A 20,875-nucleotide genomic window follows, 5' to 3' on the forward strand; every position below is an offset into this window, starting at 1 on the left:
ATGGATGGCTGGGAACTATATTAGAGCAAGCTAAGCCATAGGCTAGTTGGGTAAATATTAGAGATAGGGGACCTTTGCCTGTTTCCTACTGTTATATGTGAATGCACCTGCCCCACTTAAAGAGCCAAAAAAAAAAAAGAGTATAAATACCCACCTTCTTCAGTCATACCCAGTCCAGACCATGCGACCCAACATCTATGGGAGGCAGTGTGGTAGACTGGAAAGAATATAAGCTTTGGAATCAGAAAGACCAGAGATTAAATTCTGGCTCTTTCCCCTTATTGGTTGTGTGACCTTGGGTAGTCATTCGGCTTCAGTTTCTTCATCTGAAAAATGGGGATAGCATCTACCTCAGAGGATCATGATGATGATGAAATGAAATTATGTAAATGAACCACTATAGACCTTCATATGTAATAAGCACTCAAGAAGCCTATGTCTTTCAAGGGCACCTATCATAATTTGCCTCATATTTCTAGTTAGTTGTATGCAATACATGTCTCTCTGTCCAATCAGATCTTAAATTTGAAGGCAGACACTGTGTATGAATCATTTTTTACATGTATTTGCTTTTTAAATATATTTTCTGATTGCAAATACCATGTAAACTCGTACAAAATTTAAGTATTGCAAACTATCTAACATTGAAGAAATCCCCCTCAAACTACAACCCCCCAACCAGAGTGCTGCTGTAAAGAATTTGGAACATTTTTCTCTGGCTCCCCCAACTACCATATTGTTTGTTTTGTTTTTACAAAAATAGGATCACTGTTAAAATATGATTCTCAGAATGTGTTTTTTTTTTAAGTTTCATCCAAATAGAGAGTGAGCATGTGTCAAATTTTAATTTTAACTCACAAAGGAGGAAACCAGCAAGATGGTAAAGTTAATCTAAAGAGGATATGAGGACTGGTATTTTATAGTCAATTAAAAAAAAAGAAACGTTAAAATAATATTAAAATCATATTGCTAAGTTAGAATTAAAGCTGGTTAATGTCCTACAAGGCACTAAGAACCAACATCATGCTTCAGGTGGATAGAAAATCTTGTTGCATTTTGTCAGTTTTATAGATTTGTAAAATGACTGAACCCTAATCACTTGTGCCAAATTATAATTCTCTAGATGTAGAGAGGTAGATGACCCTTAGGCCTGTTAGAAAATGCTCTTAAGGTGACATTAAAGCATCAAGTAATCATCTTTTCCCTTTGTATTAGTTTCTTAGTGCTGTTATAATAAATCATCACAAACTGTTGTGGCTTAAAAAACACTTATTTATTTTCTCACAGCTCTGGAGGTCAGAAGTCCAAAATCAGTTCCACTGGGCTGAAATCAAGGTGTTGGCAGGGACCTGCTCCTTCTGGACACTCTCCAGGAGAATCTGTTTCCTTGTGTTTTACAGCTTCTAGAGATGCATTTGTCTGTGGCCCCTTCCTCCATCTTTAAAACCAACAATGTGACATCTTCAATTATCCCTCTCTCCACCTTCACATCAACTTCTCTCTCATGAGGACCTTTATGATTACATCCAGCACACCCACATAATTCAGGGTAATCTCTCCATCTCAAGGTCAACTGATTAACAACCTCAATTCCCTATTTAATTCTCCCTTACCAAGGAACATAACACATTCACAAATTCTAAGGATTAGACGTGGAGATCTAGAGGGTGACACTATTCTTCCTATGACACTCTTGTTCCCAGGTTTTCAATAATTCTTCATAATCTCATCCTATACATTTTGTTTTTCAACTTACTTTTTTTTTAACCAGTCTTTTCACTTAGAACATACTGTATACATCTACCCTATTTTTTTAGTAGATACACAATGTTACATTAGTTTCAGGTGTACAATATTATGCTTTGTTCACAAGTGTAGAATCCATCTGTCATCATACATCACTATTACAATATTATGGACCCTATGCTGTACCTCTTATTCCATGACCTTCATTCTGTAACTGGAAGTCTGTATCTCCTTTTCCCTTTCATCCTTTGGCCCAATCCCCCACTTCCTTCCCTTCTGGCAACCATTAGGGTTCTTTTTTTTCATTATTTATAGGTCTGATTTTGCATTCTGCTTATGCATTTTTAAGATTCCACTTATGAGTGGAATCATATGGTATTTTTCTTAGTCTGATTTATTTCACTCAGCATAATACCCTCTAGGCCCATGTTGTTGCAAATGGCATGATCTCATCCTTTTTATGGCCACATAATATTCCATTATACACACACACACACACACACCCTCCTTATCAATTCATCCATTGATGGATAACTAGGTTGCTTACATATTTTGGCTATTGTAAATAATGCTATAATAAACATAGGGGTACATATATCTTTTTAATGGATGGACAGTATTCCAATGATAGAAATACCAGAATTTAACCATTTCCTTGTAAGTGGAAATTTAAGTTGTTACCAACTTTTCACTGTTACAAACTGTGCTATAATAAACATTCTTGTGCACATCTCTTTGCATAAGTGTATCTATGTTGCCATAGGAAAAATTCCTAGAGGTTAAAATTCTGAGACAAAAAGTATGTCCATTTAATTTTGACAAAACTGACAATGCCTTCCAAAAACGTGCTCCAATATTTTGCTCTCATACCAGTGATGACAACCAGTGGCTATTTATCTCCAATATCACTGAAACTCAATATTTGGGATTTTCTTTTGAGTCTTTCAGCATCTATAAAGCACTCTGAAATATCCATGTAGGTTTCCCTGGCACAAAATGAGTTTAATAATTGTTTAATAAATTAAAGGTTAGAACATTGCAAATTCATATGTACAGCTCAGAGGGCTTGTCCCAACAATGATACAATGGTAACAGAGCTAGTATGTATCGATGCTCTTCGCACATAGTACAGTGCTATTCAGATGTTATTTTCTCTATACATGAAAGTATATCATTTTCACACTTAGTTCCCATAGCTCACACAGGTTGGCCTTGCTACTTCCCGGTTTCACATGGTGTGTGCTTTGTTGCCAAGGCTCATATCATACTTTCACTTTGCACCCCAGAGGCTCTAAGACCTAAAGTATATGACTAATGGTGCTGGTTCTTCAAGAGGAAAGGCATAAGATTCTGCACATATGTGTTCCCTGAAGATAGTAATGAAACCCAATAGCATAAGTTTCATAGAATGAGGATCCCCACTCTTGGGTAGGTAAATATTTTGGAGGGTCCAAAGTCCTCTGCTTGTATACTAAAGGACTTTTCAGAAATGGAACACCACAAGGGTTTGGGTTTTGTTTGTTTAACATTTTCTTTTTAAGTAATCTCTACAACCAACAAGGGGCTCAAATTCACATCCCCAAGATCAAGAACTGCAGGCTCCATGGACTGAGCCAGCCAGGCACCCTCGAACTCCCCAGGTTTAGATGGAATGTCCTGGTGAATGTTCTACCCTTCAACTGCTCACACCACCCTTACCCTGGAAGTAGCAATCAACTCTGAATGCTGAGGACCATGACCTAGAGAGGTGCAGGCAGGAGCAGGCTAGCTGAAAGAGCACTGAATGTTGACTTAGGCTCTCAGGACTGTGACAGTTGGGGGAAGGTCATTATTCTTCCACATCCTTATCCTGTGGCCTGCTTTAGAATCAGGAATCAGCTTCTCAAGAGTAGTAAGGGCAGTGTTGCTAAGAGGAAGTATAAGAGAGTCAGCTTCAGCACTCCTTTGCTGTGATTGGTTGTTTGGGGAGTTGGTGGGGGAAGATTCATACAAACCTGGGTAGTAATTGCTCCCTCCAGTTTTATTCCCATGAATAGGATCCATGAATAGGAAGCTGTGTGTTCAAGAACACACAGGAGACAAAATCCTGAAACTAGAAAGGAAATGTGTCTACCACTCTCCCCTGCCTTATCCCCCCATCAGTACATGTAAACATTAAATATAAGTACATGTGAACATTAAGTAACATCAGCCTATAAGTACAGGTGAACACATACTCCATTTTCATCCCAGTCCTTTTAGGACTTGACCTTTTTCTCTCGAGTAAACCCAGTGATGCCCCTTGATTACAGCCCAGAAAAGATTCCTGGAATCACTAACATATTAAACTAACTCCACAAAGGACCTAAGAGGATTTAGAGGCTTGTGTCATGATGAAGAGTGTGAGCTCTGGAGCCTGAGCGCCTAAGACTGAATCCTGGCGCTGATAACTAGCTGGTTTTGGGCAGGTCATATGCCTTAGAATCTTTATCTGTAAAATGAGGGATAATAGTACCTACTTCATAAGGGATTGTTTTGAGAACTGAATGAAATAGTGCATATAAAGCACCATGCCAGGCATATAGTAAATGCTTATAAATATCAACTATTATTTAATTCTCCTAGAGTGCTTCCCAGTTCTGGGCCCCAAAGTCTTTAAACATTTGTGGAACAAATGAAATTGACAACTATGAGTTTATTTGATACATTTCCTTAACATGTTCATTTCCAGGTACTTAGCTGGTCAGGGGGGCGGTGGGGGGGACTGTGGCTACAACAGCCTCTCTTTACCCCCACACTTCATGGTTCTGCCTTCCTTTTCTAAGACCCATTTCCTGGCCCCATCTCTGCCTCCTCTTCCAGGAAGGCTGGCCCCTACACAACTACCCTGTGTCACTTTAAGATTTCAAAGGGTAAAAAGAAAGTAGTCAATTAAAAAGGTGTTTGCGGAGGGGAGCACTTCCCTTGCCCATCCACCATATTTTGAAATTTCTCTTTTTTCTGTGTATCTAGAAGACTGCTGTGGAACAGAAAGGCCACCACATATAGGACGTTCTGAGAGTTCATTAGCATAAGGTATCACTAGACTCTGTTCTCCTTAGGTAAGGGCAGCAGGTTTTTCAGGTCTGAAAGCTGTCCCACACCCCTCATCCTGAACTCCCTACATTCCAGAGATATTAAGTCACAGAGGCTGGGGAGGGTGCATGGGAAAAAATATGCCTGGTCTACTACCAAGGCACATGTTTCTGCCCTGTGTATCTCTGCTCTAGCTCTAATTGGCCTACTTGGCTTAGTGTGTGCCTTAAGTAGCTGACTCACATGGCTTTTATGAGCCAAATTACAGTTCCACACTGCTTCTGATTTTAATAGAAGGGAATATTAACCAGTAGAGAGAAATTGTTGTTTGAATTCCAAAGAGACAGCGTGTTCTTCTGGAGGCCTAATAGATTCTTTCAAATTCACCTTAAATAACATAGAAGATAGGTGTGAGCGTTTTCAGACACCAACCTAAGTCTCTCCATCAAAGATAAAATGAGGGAGTTGGATTGACGAAGAAAGTCTTCACTGCTCCAAAGCAAGTCACTTGACTCTCCTCCCCAATTAACGATTCAATCCTTTTGGCCCCCAAACAGTGGTTGAAGATGGGAAACCACACTAGACATGCCAGGAAATAGGACTATTCTGGCTAACAGCCCTGCTACCTGAAAGAGGGAGCTCTTCCACCATAAACTCCTGACACTGGATAAGAGGAAGGGATAAGGCTAAAGATAAACTCTTCACATGATCTCATGAGTAAAACTGGATAGGGACTTTAGGTCAGATCCTTCACAATTTCTCAAAACATTGTGGCAGCAACAATTAGTACATACTGCTAGTAATTCTCTACTTTCCTCGTCTGTAAGGGGTAAGGATTAGGTAAATGCTGGGATACTAGGTCCCAATAGGCAGTGGCCATACTAACCTCAATTCCTTGGTTACCTTAGAGGCATCTGAGCTGACATCCCCATCAAAATACCCACGGATATGAGATTCATGAGAAAGGGAGATATGCATTCATTCATTGGGAGTGTGGGAATGAGCAGAAGATTGATAAACATTTCCTTATTAGAAAATAAAGCCCGGTGGTCAAAAACCAGTACCAATGATGAGTTAATATGATCCGGTTTCCCTTCTCTGTCTTCACTCTACCTTGGAGTATTAGCTGCCCCGCAAACCCCAAACAGGAGGAAGGTAATAATCCAACTATCATTACCTTTTCTCTCCCCTAGGGGGGAAAAAAAAACCAAGCCAGCAAAATACTCGGAAGAGTAGGAGACACAAAGCAATCTTCATTTCTTCCATACATTAGAAACATCCTCAATTACAGCTCCGCTTCTCTGAAATCTATCTCAAGTAGTAAACTGCCATGAGCACAGAAAAACCAGTTTGGAGGGAATTCCTGATAACGAGGCAGGAAGTGAGAGATTTTACTCAACCACTCCATTCCACAGGCTGGATGCCCCTGCAGGTCCCTGAGAAAGTGTCATTCTGGCTTATGCCCCGTAGGAATCCTACTCCGCACTCCCTCCTGGGAGTGTGCCTAGGAAGGGTTGCTTGAAAAGAGAGGTCTTTGATCACTATGATCACTACTAAAATCCCAATGCTAAGCTAACTTATTTGGGGAGCAGCTCTTTTAATAGTGGGGGTTTTCTTCTTAAACTAGAGTTTCTCAGTGGAATTAAGAAAAATAAAACCCAGCCATGCTTACAGTTATAATTCCACATTAATCATCCAGTTTTCCTGGGAGGTACCCATAATCAACAAATTGTCATATCTCTGATCAGTCAGTATATATTCTGGTGGAATTCTGGGCATTCATCCCAGCCCTAGGAAAAAGCTCAGTAATGCCCTGGAGCAAATGAGCAGAGTAACAAGATCACACTGAGAGAGAGATTAAGGTGCTTGGAGGTAAATTATCCCCTTGGACAGCCAAAGAGCTGCCCTGGGTGGGAGGGGAGCCGTTCACAGTATCTCTGAACCTTCTTGGTAAGCTAACCTTCTTAGCTACCCTGGGTTTCCAAACATAGCAGTCAGTCTTAAAGAAATAAAACCTATTTGGGAGTTGTTCTTTCTTCTTAGAGGCTTACCAGAAATTTCAAGAAAATGTCCCGGTGGGTACTCACCTATGAGCCTCATCCTCTCCTTCAATTTCAAAGTTGCTCTTGGCCACCCCCAGCCTATCCCGAAGGACCCAGAAGATAGAATCTCAGACAATGCTTTGCCTTGCTTGGGCATCACAGGGTAGCTCTGAGTTCTCAATCCTGCCCCGAAGGTGCCGACGGCAGCAGACACAATGGAGGTAGTCCACTACGTTGTGGGTAAAGAGTGAGCGTAATGGGTGCAAGTATTGGAAGAAAAGGAGCATGAAGCCAATGGAAATCAGATAAGCAATGATGAGCTGCAAAGCAATCAAGGAATGACAGTAATCCAGCAAGACTTTCACTCCAAAGAAGTTAAAAACTAAAACCATGACCACGTTCTCTACGAACCTCACACTATAGTGCAGGCCCATATGCCCCCAGTTCTGGCCTTTGTCAACAAGGTCCCTGTCTGCCAATTTCAGCTGCAAAGCTGACCAGCAAGAGAAGTTGATGCCCGCATAGAGAACGGTGATGGAGATCAGTACCACCAGGGTGCCGACTCGGCTGAAATTTTTCTCAATATTATTGGGCATCTGGGCACCACTCCTCCAGAACTTAACCCAGGGCTCAAAGAGGATGATCAGGAAGTTAAGCAGTAAGAATGGCACAGCTTTCAGTTTCAAGGTAGCTGAGAAGAGCACCAGAATCACGAGGCGGGAAGTGATTTCCAATGTCCGCCAAATGGTGATGCAGAGGACTTCTAATGGCCCGAGGCGAATCTTGTATTCATCATACTTGATCTGGATAGCCAACATATTGCAGAGGGTTGCCCCATAGGTGACAGAGATCAGGGAAAAAACCATTAGCACAACTGTAAGAAAAAAAATAACAGAAAAAATAGACAATCAGACTGTGTTAACAAAGCCTGAACTCAGACCCGGAGGTCCAGAGAGATGATTAAGTGAGGCTTGAGGGCCCAGCTAAGAACAAATTCACGTATGAACATAGCTATGTTGGCACAGCACACAGCACGCAAAGGAAAAAAATGGAAAGAAATAACCTAAAATATACTTTTTGTGGTGAGGACTATATCAATTTTTAAAATCTTTTTTTCTATATTTCTCTATTTTCTAAGTTTCCCACAAGGAACATACATTGTAATACTTCAATAATCATATAAACACACAAAATGAACTTTTTAAGAAGAGTGGACCTCAGAACTAGCACTGAGAGGTCACTAACACAAGAAGAGCACTTATAAAGGGATAGGGGAGCACCCACTGCATGAAATAGGCTTCTGAGCAAACAATGAAGGAGGCAGAAGGAATTCTGAAAAAATCCAGTCCTAGGAAATTCATAGGTAATGCCTCTGGTTACAGAAGCCTCTTCTTTGACATGTATCTTCTTTAAAGAACAAATCTTGTATGTACTTCTAGAATGTGTCAGCATGTATTCTGGAAATTCCATGAAGGCAAAAAGGACCATGTCTATTTTGTTCCATACTGTATCCCTGGAGCCTAAGACACTGCCTGGGAGATAGTAGGTGCTCAATAAATGTTTGTGGCATTAATGAGGCATTCTGAATTTAGAGAGGCAGCATGAAATATTTATAATTAGAAGCCCTTGATTCAGTTCTGTGAAAGTCACTGAATATCTATGTGCCTTGGTTCCCCAATTCAGTGAGATACTCTAGAATTGCTTACATAAATCACTAACAATATAAATTTATCACCCATGTGCTTTGCTATATTTTAGGAATTTCCAAACTTCAACCAGAATGATTTACAAATTTTTTAAAACCCCACCTCATAGCCCATAACATCCACGCTGCTGTATAGAGTTGGGGCCCTGAAGGGTCAGGCTGCTCTGTAATCAGCTATGGTAAATCTCAACTATAGATCGCATGGTGTCGCTTTTCTTTTATCCCTTTATATCAAAGGATACCAATCACTAAGAAAAATCTACCACGCTCAAGAAGAGTGAGAGGCCTGAGGGGAACTCATCCAGAAAAAAAAAAAAAGGCTGGAACTTTCAGTTCCCATGAAAATATTAGATCCCAGGGAACTGGAGCCACAGAGATGTCAGCTTAATTTGCAAGAAAAGCGAAGACTTCCCCCATGGAAACCCAAAAAGAAGCACAAGTTTGTTTCCAAGATCCTTTTCAGCTCTAAGTGAAGTGCTAGAATCTCAAAGACTAGAGAGACTCTCTTGAAGTGTCTACAATTGGCCTTATTTTTATTTATTATTTTTCCATGTTTGTTGAAATATAATTGATATATAATATTGTATTAGTTTAAGGTGTACAATAAAATGATTTGATGTACTCTTAGCTTTATAAACCACTCGTAGTCCCATCCTTAAGATTTGATGCTCCTAGTTAGGAGCACCAGAGTGTATATACATCTAGACAAGTGTAGTGATGCTGTCCCTTAAATTAGAACTCATTTATTGATAGTAGTGAAATAAAGGAAAGCCTGATGTTTCCAATAAATGTAAAAACACCTTCCATCTGTCTCCCTACAAATAGACTCATGCCATAAGAGATCATAACACTGTTAGTGAATTTGCTCATCTATGCTGATCCAGATGGCCTCCAAGAGAAAAAGAGATTAGAAAAAGCAAGGAGAAGGCAGAAGAATGGATGAAAATGAGGAAACCTAACCCCAAAAACTGTTTACCAAACTTGAAGAGATGGTACCGGCAGAAAGTTTCTAATAGGAGAAATCACCAAAGAGTTGAAAACAAGGTCTTGAAGAACGTTTCCCTTACATCCTTTGTATAGTGATATAGTTAGAAACATGGCTCTGCAGGTAGGCATCCTGGATTCCAATCCCATCCTTGCCAATTATTACTTATGAAAGCATTGGGGAATTTGCTTAACCTCTCAGTGCCTCTGTTTCCTCATTTGTTAAAATGGGGGTAGTGGGCGCCTGGGTGGCTCAGTTGGTTAAGAGACTGCCTTCAGCTCAGGTCATGATCCTGGAGTCCCAGGATCGAGTCCTGCATCCGGCTCCCTGCCAAGCAGGGAGTCTGCTTCTCCCGCTGACCTCTCTCCTCTCATGCTCTCTCTCTCAAATAAATAAATAAAATCTTTTTAAAAATGGGGGTAACAATTATATCACAGGGTTGTTGTAAAGACTAAATGAAATCATTACAAGTAAGAGGCTTAGAGAAATACTCAGGACATAGTAGATGCTATCTGCTAGTTCCTATCATCATCATCATCATTCACCGTTTCCAAAAGAGTAGTAGTACATGCATTTCCCCTACTTAGGTACTACGCTGACACTTAGGAAATCAGGTGACTTAAAAACTAGTACCTAGGGGTGCCTGGGTGGCTCAGTGGGTTAAACCTCTGCCTTTGGCTCAGGTCAAGATCTCAGGGTCCTGGGATCGAGTGAGTCCTATGTCAGACTCCCAGTTCAGTTGGGAGTCTGCTTCCGACTCTACCTCTGCCTGCCTCTCTGCTTAATTGTGATCTCTATGTCAAATAAAAAAAAAAAAACCCTAATACCTAGAAATGTGCAAAACCAATAGCAAGAAAACTATAAACTTTATCAAAGTACATTTCACTAAATATTTTTTTAATGTACTTCGATAAAGTTGTATGGTTTTCCTGCTCCAGGCTTTGCACATTTATGGCATAGATTTTAGGGATATTTCCTGGATGTATACTTACTTCCAGACTCATCAAGTTGGATGTGTTAAATAGGTAGAGGTTTTTGTTAATCATACCTCAATAAAGTGATGTGAAAATACTTAACGAAATGGAGACATACATCTCTTCTAATATGAAACTGATTGATCCTGTAAATATGTAAATTCCCTCCAAAACAACCCAAATGATTTAATGCAATCCCAATACACAGTCTCAATGAAATTTCTTTTTCTTTTGTTGTTACTCTCCTGCTTTGTTTTGTGTTTTGGTAGGGGAATTGACAAACTGAATGTGGAAATTCATCTATTTGGAAGATTAGGCTAAGTTGCTTATCAGATAAGAATTGTGAAAGGCCTTTGTGAGAAGTGTGCAAGATCTAAAGCAATAAAGAATTTAAATGATAAAAATTTAATACTTAAGAAAGCCAGGAGACCATTTAAAATGTGTGTATGTACACACATGCAAAACACGCAAATGTATACATGCACACTTATCTACAGCAGAGAAAGGATTAATATCAGAATAAGAAAACAGCTCCTGCAAATTAATAAGAAAAAGACAAACTACTAAAAATCAGCAATTTAAAGAACACAATAACCAAACATGAAAAGATGCTCAGCTGGCTTCATAATTAAAAGCAAATTATTTATGTAATCAGTTATTTTATAATTATAGAACTAAATGATATTTAGCTTAATATATAAAGAAAAAGCACATTCATAAGCTACAGGTAGGAATATAAATTCAAACAACCTTCTGGGAGGGCTATTTGGCAGTACTGATAAGATTCCAAACATGTATATCCTTTCACCCAGCACTTCCATTGCTAAGAATTTATTCTATGAAGTCTCTTTCTGGGACACAGATACTTAGAAAGATGTTCACTGGAGTATAGTTTGTGATTAGAAAACATTTCTTTTTTTTTTTTTTAAAGATTTTATTTATTTATTTGACAGAGAAAGATCACGAATAGGCAGAGAGGCAGGCAGAGAGAGAGGAGGAAGCAGGCTCCCCGCTGCGCAGAAAGCCCAACGCGGGCTGGATCCCAGGACCCTGAGATCATGACCTGAGCGGAAGACAGAGGCTTTAACCCCTGAGCCACCCAGGCGCCCCTAGAAAACATTTCTTGAATGCAAACATCAGAAACAAACTTTAATCCTACCAAGAGAAGATCAGAGAAATAACAAAGAATGATCCAGTTCACATAAGAAAAACATATATTATGTATTTATCATTTATTATATATATATAAATAACCATTAAAGAAAGATATACTGGCAAAAGGCATTGAACAGAATGTTTAATACAGCGCTTTTTGTCAAAAATACGTATATAACTTATGTATTTACATATTAAAAAAAGGATATATACTGAATGGTTAACAGAGATTACTTTTGGGAAGTAAAATTACATCTCCTGCTTGATATATGTTCTTTGTGGTTCTGATTCTTTACCATAACCCTATCTGATTTTTATAATTAAAAAAATAAGGACCAAAAATAGTAACACATGGTCATAGCAAAAATTTTAAATCATATAAATTTCAAACCATACAGAAGGATATAAAGTAAAAGGTAAAAGTTGACGACTTCTCATTTTTCCTCCCCAGAGGTAAATGATTTCTGCCATATCTTTCCAGAAATTTTCTACACATATACGATTACTCGTGGGTATATATATATGTGTGTGTATGTATTGCTTTTGTAAAGTATACATGTTTTAATTAGGTGATTTGATGACCTTCAAATTTCTCAGGAAGAAAATCATCATCATTTCCTTTTCTCTTCACACTACTGTCAATCGTAGGTACGTAAAAAGCGTAAAGACCAACAATTTCATGAACAATTCCTGGTGGAGGAAAGGAGAAAAGGAGACAAATGCCCTCCTTACATTCAGTTGCGCCATGGGGTTTGGCAAGCAGGATCACCATTTAACAAGAAGGAAATGGTTCAAAGTTGTACCCACAGCTCTACCAGCTCCAGCCCAACTAGATGAAGCTAATGTTGAGCTGTTAAAACTCATTAACAGTACTTTATTTTGACTTTGAAAACATGACTCACATTTCCTCCTCTCCTAGAGGTCTTACTCATCTAAGGATCCATCTTTTACAAGTGGGAAATTAAGACTGTGACCTCTTAGGTAACTTCCTCCAAAAATCACACAGAAGGTCAGAACTGGGACCAAGCCTCATTCTCATATGTATTCGTTCCAACCTATATTTCTTTCTCCCCACCGGAGTGGAGAGAAGTAATTAAATCAGTGGTTCCCAAATGTGGCTGATCAGACTCAGCTGGGGCATTTTTTTTAAAGATTTTCTTTCTTTATTTGACAGACAGAGATCACAAGTAAGCAGAGAGGCAGGAAGAGAGAGAGAGGGAGAAGCAGGCTCCCTGAGGAGCAGAGAGTCTGATGCGGGGCTCCATCCCAGGACCCCAGGATCATGACCTGAGCGGAAGGCAGAAGCTTTAAACCACTGAACCACCCAGGCGCCCCTAGCTGGGGCATTTTTTAAAAAGTACAGATTCCTGGCCTCCCCACACTCAGATTGAGTCAGGTCTGAGGAGGAGATGTAATTTTTTTAAAAAAGATTGTGTTTACTTATTTGACAGAGAGAGAGAGAGCACGCTCGAGAGAGGGAACACAAGCAGGGGGAGTGGGAGAGGGAGATGCAGGCTTCCCGCTGAGCAGGGAGCCCGATGCGGGGGCTCCATCCCAGGACCCTGGGATCATGGGCTGAGCAGAAGGCAGACTGAGTGCCACGTCGGAGTGTTACTCTCAGTACCACTGAGAGTGGTCTCATGACTCACGACTGAGCCACCCAGGTATCCCATGAAGATGTAATTTTTTAAGAAGGAGTTTTTCACCCAGTAATGTGTTTTCTCATAATCAGTAATATTTGGGAATCTCTTCTTAAAAGATGGCCATCACTAAACCAAAACAAACAAACAAAAAACCCTCCGTATAATTTAAACACTCTGGGCTAGGGAAAATGTCCTACTAACTGCTGGTATTACCAGCTGATTCTGGGCCCAAAGAGGGCTTATCTGTGGCACTTTAAGGCTTAAATAGTTTACCCCCATTAAATAAATCTGGCAGGCCTAAGATGTCTGGCTCCCCAAGTTCTTTGACTATCTACCAGTGCTATCTAATACAGTAACCACTAAGCACACATGGCTACTGAACACTTGAAACGTGGCTAGTACGACTGAGGAAGTAAATTTTTATTTCATGTTTCATTTTACTATAAATAGCCCCTTGAAGCTGGTAGCCAGTGCATTGGACAGTTCAGGTCTGTATTTCTAAGACCCTTGATTTAAATGAAGCCCTCCCCTCGCCTGACCCTACTCACCTCTACCCATGGGGACCTCTGCAGAGATCAGGGTCACATAGAGCTGATAGGTCAGCTGGGGCACTGAGCCCAGGAAGGCTTGGATCTGTGACATACGTTTGTAGGCATTGCGGTGCATAGCCAGGGTCCGGATGGAGTGGCCCACCTCCCATTCTATCAGCACTTCCTCGCCATTTATTAGCATCTTCTTTCGGGTGAGGCTGACATAGGGCTCCTCCTGCCCCTCTTTCTTCCACAGTGTGAGGTACTTAATCATGGCCTCCAAACATCTGCAGAGGTAAAGCATCACGGGTACTTAACTAAAACTGTCCTGGGAAGAAAGGTTGTGGGGTGTGGGGGTGGGGTGGGGCAGTTAATAATACAATTCAGGGAGTTTGTGCTGCTTTTTGCCATTCCTTAATTCCCATTCTACTCATTCCTCATGAGCCAAAGAGTTGTCATTCCTTCCACAAGTTGAGTCTAAATCCTTTTTTGTTTGGCTGGTTATCTACTGACCTGAGAACACAATTTCAGTGTTTCTTTGAGAATTTAAGGAATTGCTTTGTCTCCTTAAGAATAGGCCTGTGGTAGAAAGGCACCTTGAACACAAAGATATGTAAATAATGTGCTGAGAGAAAATGATGAATGTTCTTAAAGGCCCTAGTTTTCATAACACCTCAAGTTCCTAAGGTAAAGCATTCTTTATGCAAAGCATTCAGCTTCATACTTGGGGCTTTTGAGTTCGGCTTTTTTCAAGACAAGGTCCACAACTATAATTGCCTTGCCAAAAAGTCTTGGAGGGGAGCTTGGAAAAAACCTCACATCTATACAGTAATGCCATTCAATCACCAAGGTACTTAAAGACTTGTCAACTCAGAACTGAATGTGCTACATACCCAGGGAACATCAAAAGATCTCTCTAAAGGTTATTTTTGGGGCCTCTTGATCAGTTTGGGGCCAAGAGTCTTTGAAACTTCCTTCTTTCTTTACAAAGAGGAAAACATCCTCTTAAGGATCGCAAGCCTACCAAACATGAAATAGTGATAAGACCCCATTTCTTGCTGTATCTCTCCCACATACATCAGAAGCCTGTAAACAGTTCTGATGTGGTGACTAGAAAAGAAGCAATCAGAACATTTTGTTTTGGAACACCTGAGTTACCACTTCCTCCACTACCCTTAAATGAATGGAAACTGTGGACTATTATAATAAGAAAGAAGAGTTGTGGTGAAAATGAAGCCATCTTTCCTGCCTGAGGGCATGGGTTGTATTCATCTTGGGTATTTGATAAATATTTTCTGCATAAATGAAAGAGTAAGAAGGAAGAAAAGATTATAGGGTCAGAAACGATGGGAGGAGAGGATAATAATAATGGCAATGTAATTTAATGGAAAAATAGGCTAAAGACAAGCTCAGAGGTTTCTGTGCTTTTTAGGCCTTTGGCTCCCAATAGGAAGGTTCGGACATGTGCTGGCTGCCATTCTCCACAGGATCCCTTGGAGACTAGGGCATAGGGGCCAGTCTGAAGCATGGCATTTCTCCCTAGAAAGTAGACATTTCAAACTCTAAAACTTGGGAGAGGAAAAGGTGGGAGGAGGAGAGAACAGGGAAGAAATAAAGCCAAGTGCATTTCCAATAAAAGATTTTAGATTTTAACCCAGGCCCATCAGTGCTATTGATGAAGATAATACTGGGAGAGGTAGTGGCAGGAAGCATTCTGTTTATGCTTCTAAAGGCTATTTACTGATTTAAGTAAGGGTGTTCGCTTTGGTTATAAACCTCAGTAAATTAGAGTACATTTTCATTTTCAGAAGTAGTTTGCATTTCATATAAGGGAGCCAGATCCTCCAAACACCTTCATATGCCTAATAGCACTAATCAAGTTCCTACCTGCCCATAAAGTAATTTGCCTTGAACATAAGCATATCAAGGATATAATATATGGGCTTTTAATTATTTCTTCCCTGCTGTCAGGCTATTAAAAATGCTTTCCAATCATTTCTAGTGGAAGATAAATAACAAAAATGAAATACAGTACTCAATACTCTATATGGTGGGGCCAAATTAAAGATGGCTTGGGAAGCCACAAAGCAAAGGAGGGAAGTCTAAACTCTGGACTGGGACAATACCTGCTGAAATTTGCACTTTGAGTGCACTTGATCTGTTAACTCAGTATATATCGCATTGGAAAAGGCTGATAAAAGAATGTTTACCTTGTACCTCTGGTGACATCTCTTAATTTGTGGGGTTTTCTCTTTTTTTAGAGAGAGAGCATGAGTGACAGCGTGTACATGCACGGGGCAGGGAGGGGGAGAGGGAAGGGAGAGAGAATCTTAAGCAGGCTCTACACCCAGCATGGAGTCCCACGTGGGCCCGATCTCAGGAACCTGAGATCATGACCTGAGCCGAAATCCAGACCAACTAAGCCATCCAGATGCCCCAACATCTCTAAATTTCTTGGTTCCAAGTTCAAGATGAGGTCTTTGTTTTACAGCTTAACTTCAAAGATTTAGAATTGGAAAGGAGCTATAGATTGCCTAAGTACAAAGGTTACATTTACATATAGGCCAGCTGAGTCACATCTGACCAACAGCTGTGGTTTGTTTGGTCCATACTGTGTTATTTCGTCAGTCAAGCTGCCAAGATTCAAACTGATATTTCATATAAAATCCTGTTCTGGAAGGTTCTCTTGAAAAGTTAGGGCATGTGGCAATATTGGGTCTGGATTCCAACAGTGAAACGATAGGGATGGAATTACAGAGTAGCTGCCTCTTCCAGGCAAATCGTGTAGACTTCAGCTTGCCACACTATTCACTATTCTCCATCATTCCTCTAACACTAAGACTTCATTTTCATTTATCATCACACACGAAGCTGCTGGTTTTCTTGTACTTGGCCTGCTTCACTCATATATGAGACCTGCCTGGCCTGTTTAAGCATTTGCATTTGAGACCAATGATCTAACCCAACCCATTTATCATGCAGATGAAGAAACTGGGGTCCAAGACATCTTCAGAGATTTCATCAGAGCCATGCAACTAGTCAATGACAGAGGGAGGACCAAACTCCAGGTCACTGGAATTTCAGGCTACTGTTTTCTCTAATGGAGCCTGACCAATCCCTCCTCATTTGAGCATGTATTGATTTAAAAAAAAAATTTTTTTAAGACAAGCGAGTTCCATCCTTAAACAGTTTCAGACTACGTTTAGTTCTCTAAGGATGAAACATCTTCCCTCTGCAATTACAACATCAACACTCTGACATATATTCTTCAGCTGATTGCAATCAAGACAAACTTGGTCCATTCTTTCCTCCTGACTTTGTTAAGTTTTGCAACATCTCCCTAACTTGAAAATCCCATAGTATCCAGATGAGACAGCCGACACAGATCCTGTCTCCCTAAGATAAGGCACGTTCTCATCCCTTCAAGGCAATCTGAATGGAAAGACTGTATACTACTACAATGAGTTACAGCATTCAGATGGAGAGATGACCCATCTTCCTTTGCCCCCTCTAACCATGTACCTTTATATCAGAAAGATACAAAGAGATAAGCAGGAGACTGATGAACCAACAGAAAAAAAAACAAACGACAATGGGTTGGGGTACTAGATGGCCACAAAGAGCTGAAAATATTTTCCAGATGTCAAATAACTGGAAAATTTGAAAGCGCCACAACCACCAGCTCAAGCAGCTCAGGATAAAGAAATTGAATGTGAGATACAGTTTAAAAAAAAAAAAGATTTATTTATTTATTTGACAGACAGAGATCACAAGTAGGCAGAGAGGCAGGCAGAGACGGGTGGGGAGAAGCAGGCTCTGCGCTGAGGAGAGAGCTTGATGTGAGGCTCGATCCCAGGATTCTGGGATCACGACCTGAGCTGAAGGCAGAAGTTTTAACCCACTGAGCCACCCAGGTTCCCACAGTGAGATACAGTTTATACAGTGTCTAAAAGGCAGAGTTAAAATAACACACTCTGAAGCTATGGCCTGTGTGCACAGGTTAACCACATCAGCTGGTCCCATACCAATTTTCACAACTCAAATCCAAATAGCAAACACTGTCTAATGAAGTCTTATCAATGGTACCATACATGGCTTTGGAACACAAGTACACGCCACATGGTCACTGTGGTGGCACTTAAGGTTTCAGATAAGATTTTTTGGATGGTAGGCAGGGCAAGGAAGCCCAGAGTGGGAGGGAATGGGAGAACTGATTAGAGGCACAGTACCAGTCTTGTAAATACTGGCTTCATCTTTCTCTGCCCAAACCCAGGGAGGGGGTAGAAATTAAAAATTGCTCACCTGATAACAGGTCCCAAGAGGATTAGATGCATAAATAATGATAATGGCTTGTCTTTGGCCAGATCTCTGTGAACAAAGATGAGGGTCAACTGGACCATAATGGATGAAAACATAAAGAAGGATAAAGTGTATGCCATCCAGTAGGTTTCGCTATTCTTTCGATAGATTCTAACCATGTACAAGGTAGATGCAGCCTCCCCACAGTACAAAAAGGTGGAGAAGAGGATGCCAAATGGGAAGGTAAATCGTGGGTTGGCCCCACGGATGACATCTTCCTCCAGAGATGAAATTGGATCCACGTTGGACTCCTCAGGAATTTCATAAACTCGGTCCATTGTGGAGGTTCTGAGTGTAGTAGTCTTGTCTTCAGAGCAAAGCAAGCCCCACCCCCGCTCAACAGAACCCTGGAGCCACTGCAGTCCAAGTATCTAAGAGAGCGGTCAAGGTCAATTCCAGAATGGAGATCTGCTAGTTAGACCAGAAGACCCCTCTCTCTAGTTTCATGTTACACTTGTTGGAGTATGGGATGGAGAAGCCAGGAGTACCACTTTGAACTTGACTCTTCATTGGCCCAGGCTTCCAATTGTCAACAGACATGCTATGAAACCTGGACAAGGGGGAAGCAAGCATTTTAGCGCCCAGTGCGGAGTCCAGTTCCAGGCACGTGAAAAACTTGGGGACAGCTGTCTCCTTGGCTCCTTCTCCTTTCGCAGCCCCGCAGGGAGTCGGGGTAGCCACTCTGTCGGGGCACGAACACTCAGCAGCACCTCTCGAGGAGTTCTGACCACCAATACGCCCTCTCAAACCTGCCGAGAACTGAACCAGGGCAGAAGAGGGGGTGCAGCCTGAGCGTCCCTTCGGGGGCTCATTTCAGTGCTTAGGTACCCTAAGCTATCCTTAGGCTGTGGCTATCAGCTCGCCCGCTCGCCGCTGCTCTCTCAGGACCCGCGCGGAATCCAAGGCTCTCCAGCTGGCTCCACAGATTTCCCAAGCTCCGCCCCCAAGGCAGCCGGCCGGGGCAGCGGGGTGCCGAGGGAGGGGGGCGGACGGGGGGTGGTAGCGGCTGGAGCAGGGGGCTGGAGCAAAGGTACCACCCCGGTCGGGAGCGCAGTCTCAGGGGGAGAGAAGCCGAGCGCGCGCGCGCTGCAGGATCCGAAGAAAGCTAAAGAGGCTTCTTTTCCACAGAGAAACTTTGCTAGCGAGAAGCACGACGTGCGGGGCGCCAGCCCAGGAGGGCACAGGCAGATGTCGTCAGACTCTTGGACGCCGTCGACTGCTGGGGTCCTCCCTGGCCTGCAGTTCCAGCTGCGGGAAGTCGTGGCTTCGGGAACTGAGGCACTGAAGGCGGGGGCGGGCGGAATGGGAGGGACCGTTGGGGCCAAACAAAACTAGCCTGCGAGTGCCAGGGCCGGCAACTCAAAGATGCTCCGGGTGGAGAGGCGCGACAGAAAAGGGGGCTTGGGCTAACCTTCGGAACCGCTTCTCACTACGACCCCCGGTTCCCAGAGGGAGTCAAAGCTTTCCTATTCCCCCAAAGCAGCAGACGCCCACTTCCACTCCGCCCTCGCGAACTAGCTAGCTCGCACACTTGCACAACCCACGCGGTTAGGCAGGTCTCTCTCTCTCTCTCTCTCTCTCTCTCTCAATCTCTCTCTCTCTCTCTCGGCCTCAGGGTTGAATTGCGCTAGGTCCTATTGCCCTCCAGATACCATCACGGTGGGGTGCGGGCGAAGGAGACCTGAGAGGTAACTGGGCTATAGCTTCCTTTCCAGACAAGACTGTGTGCAGGAGAGGTTAAGGTAGAAAGGGATGGGTGTGTGTGTGTCAAGACTCAAGGTCAGCATTAAAAATTCCTATTATATGCCTTGATATTCCCAGTTGCAAAATAAGGCTGGGATAGGGGCTTTAGAATGAACTTTCAGGTCTTTGGCTGGAAGGTTCTGAAGAGGTGCCAAATTCTAAATAGACTGGAGAGGAGCCAAGAGAGCTGTTAGTAAAAACTGAGAGGGGTGACTTAAAGAGCTCAGAAAATTGCCAGGATTCTTAAGCTCAATCCTCCCCCATCTCACTGAGCTTTTGTTTTCATGCCTTCATTTGCATAATTCTAAACCCCAGAGAAATAGAGAAAACATCTGCCTCCTGGTAATAATATAAATGTAGCAGAGCCTGTGCCAATCTCCTTTTGCTGCAGGAAGCCAGTAAAAAGAATATGTGAGGAGTGGCACTAGTTGCCACAAAAATGATGGCTTAGAGAAAAACTTGGTCTTGTCATTGTGTTGATTTTTTTTTTTTTTGTCATTGTGTTGATTTTTAAGATTCCTGCAATTGCTGCCTCCTTTCTCCAGGGCTGATTCAGGGACAAATGAACTTCTAAAGGTTGTTGCCTTTAAAGCAGGCAACAGGCAGGGGTCTGCACCCCTGCCCCTGCTGGTAGCTGGGTTAGCAGGCTGATCCTTCCTCATTTCCTTTGCACAAGACAGGACAACACTATCTAAAAACACTTCACACTTAGTGTTAATTGGTTGCGGCTTTCCAAGAGGCACAGTGTTCTCCACTGTGAACAACTTCTGAGGGCTTCTTAGGAACATGTTCTCAAGATGGATCTCAAGTAGGGCGACAAACTTCTCTGTTTGCTGAGATGGGATAAATTGGTCACCCTCACATGGGAGACTGAAGCTAGGAAGAATGTAAAAATCCCGATTCTTTTAGCCTTTCTTCCTTCCCTGTTGTCTGCAGCAC

The 20,875-nt window shown here is 41.9% G+C and overlaps 1 protein-coding gene across 3 annotated transcripts; it reads right to left on the reverse strand.

Annotated features, from left to right (window-relative positions):
* Positions 1-1,251: 1,251 nt before the first annotated feature.
* Positions 1,252-19,744, reverse strand: XKRX (XK related X-linked). Of its 3 annotated transcripts, none has more exons than XR_009349790.1 (4): positions 18,137-19,744; positions 13,853-14,121; positions 6,888-7,716; positions 1,252-3,838 (listed from the first exon to the last, which is right to left on the reverse strand). XR_009349790.1 is itself a non-coding variant. In XM_059156568.1 (3 exons), the coding sequence occupies exons 1-3, from the start codon at positions 18,469-18,471 to the stop codon at positions 6,971-6,973; spliced, it is 1,350 nt and encodes a 449-aa protein (XP_059012551.1). In that variant the 5' UTR covers positions 18,472-19,744; the 3' UTR covers positions 1,252-6,970. The 3 variants fall into 3 exon arrangements, 1 of the variants encoding a protein (XP_059012551.1); XR_009349791.1 differs by having other exon boundaries at positions 1,252-3,652; positions 3,741-7,716; XM_059156568.1 differs by having other exon boundaries at positions 1,252-7,716.
* Between the last annotated feature and the right edge of the window lie 1,131 nt (positions 19,745-20,875).

Source organism: Mustela lutreola, chromosome X, assembly GCF_030435805.1.
Source record: "Mustela lutreola isolate mMusLut2 chromosome X, mMusLut2.pri, whole genome shotgun sequence".
Taxonomy (NCBI): Eukaryota; Metazoa; Chordata; class Mammalia; order Carnivora; family Mustelidae; genus Mustela; species Mustela lutreola.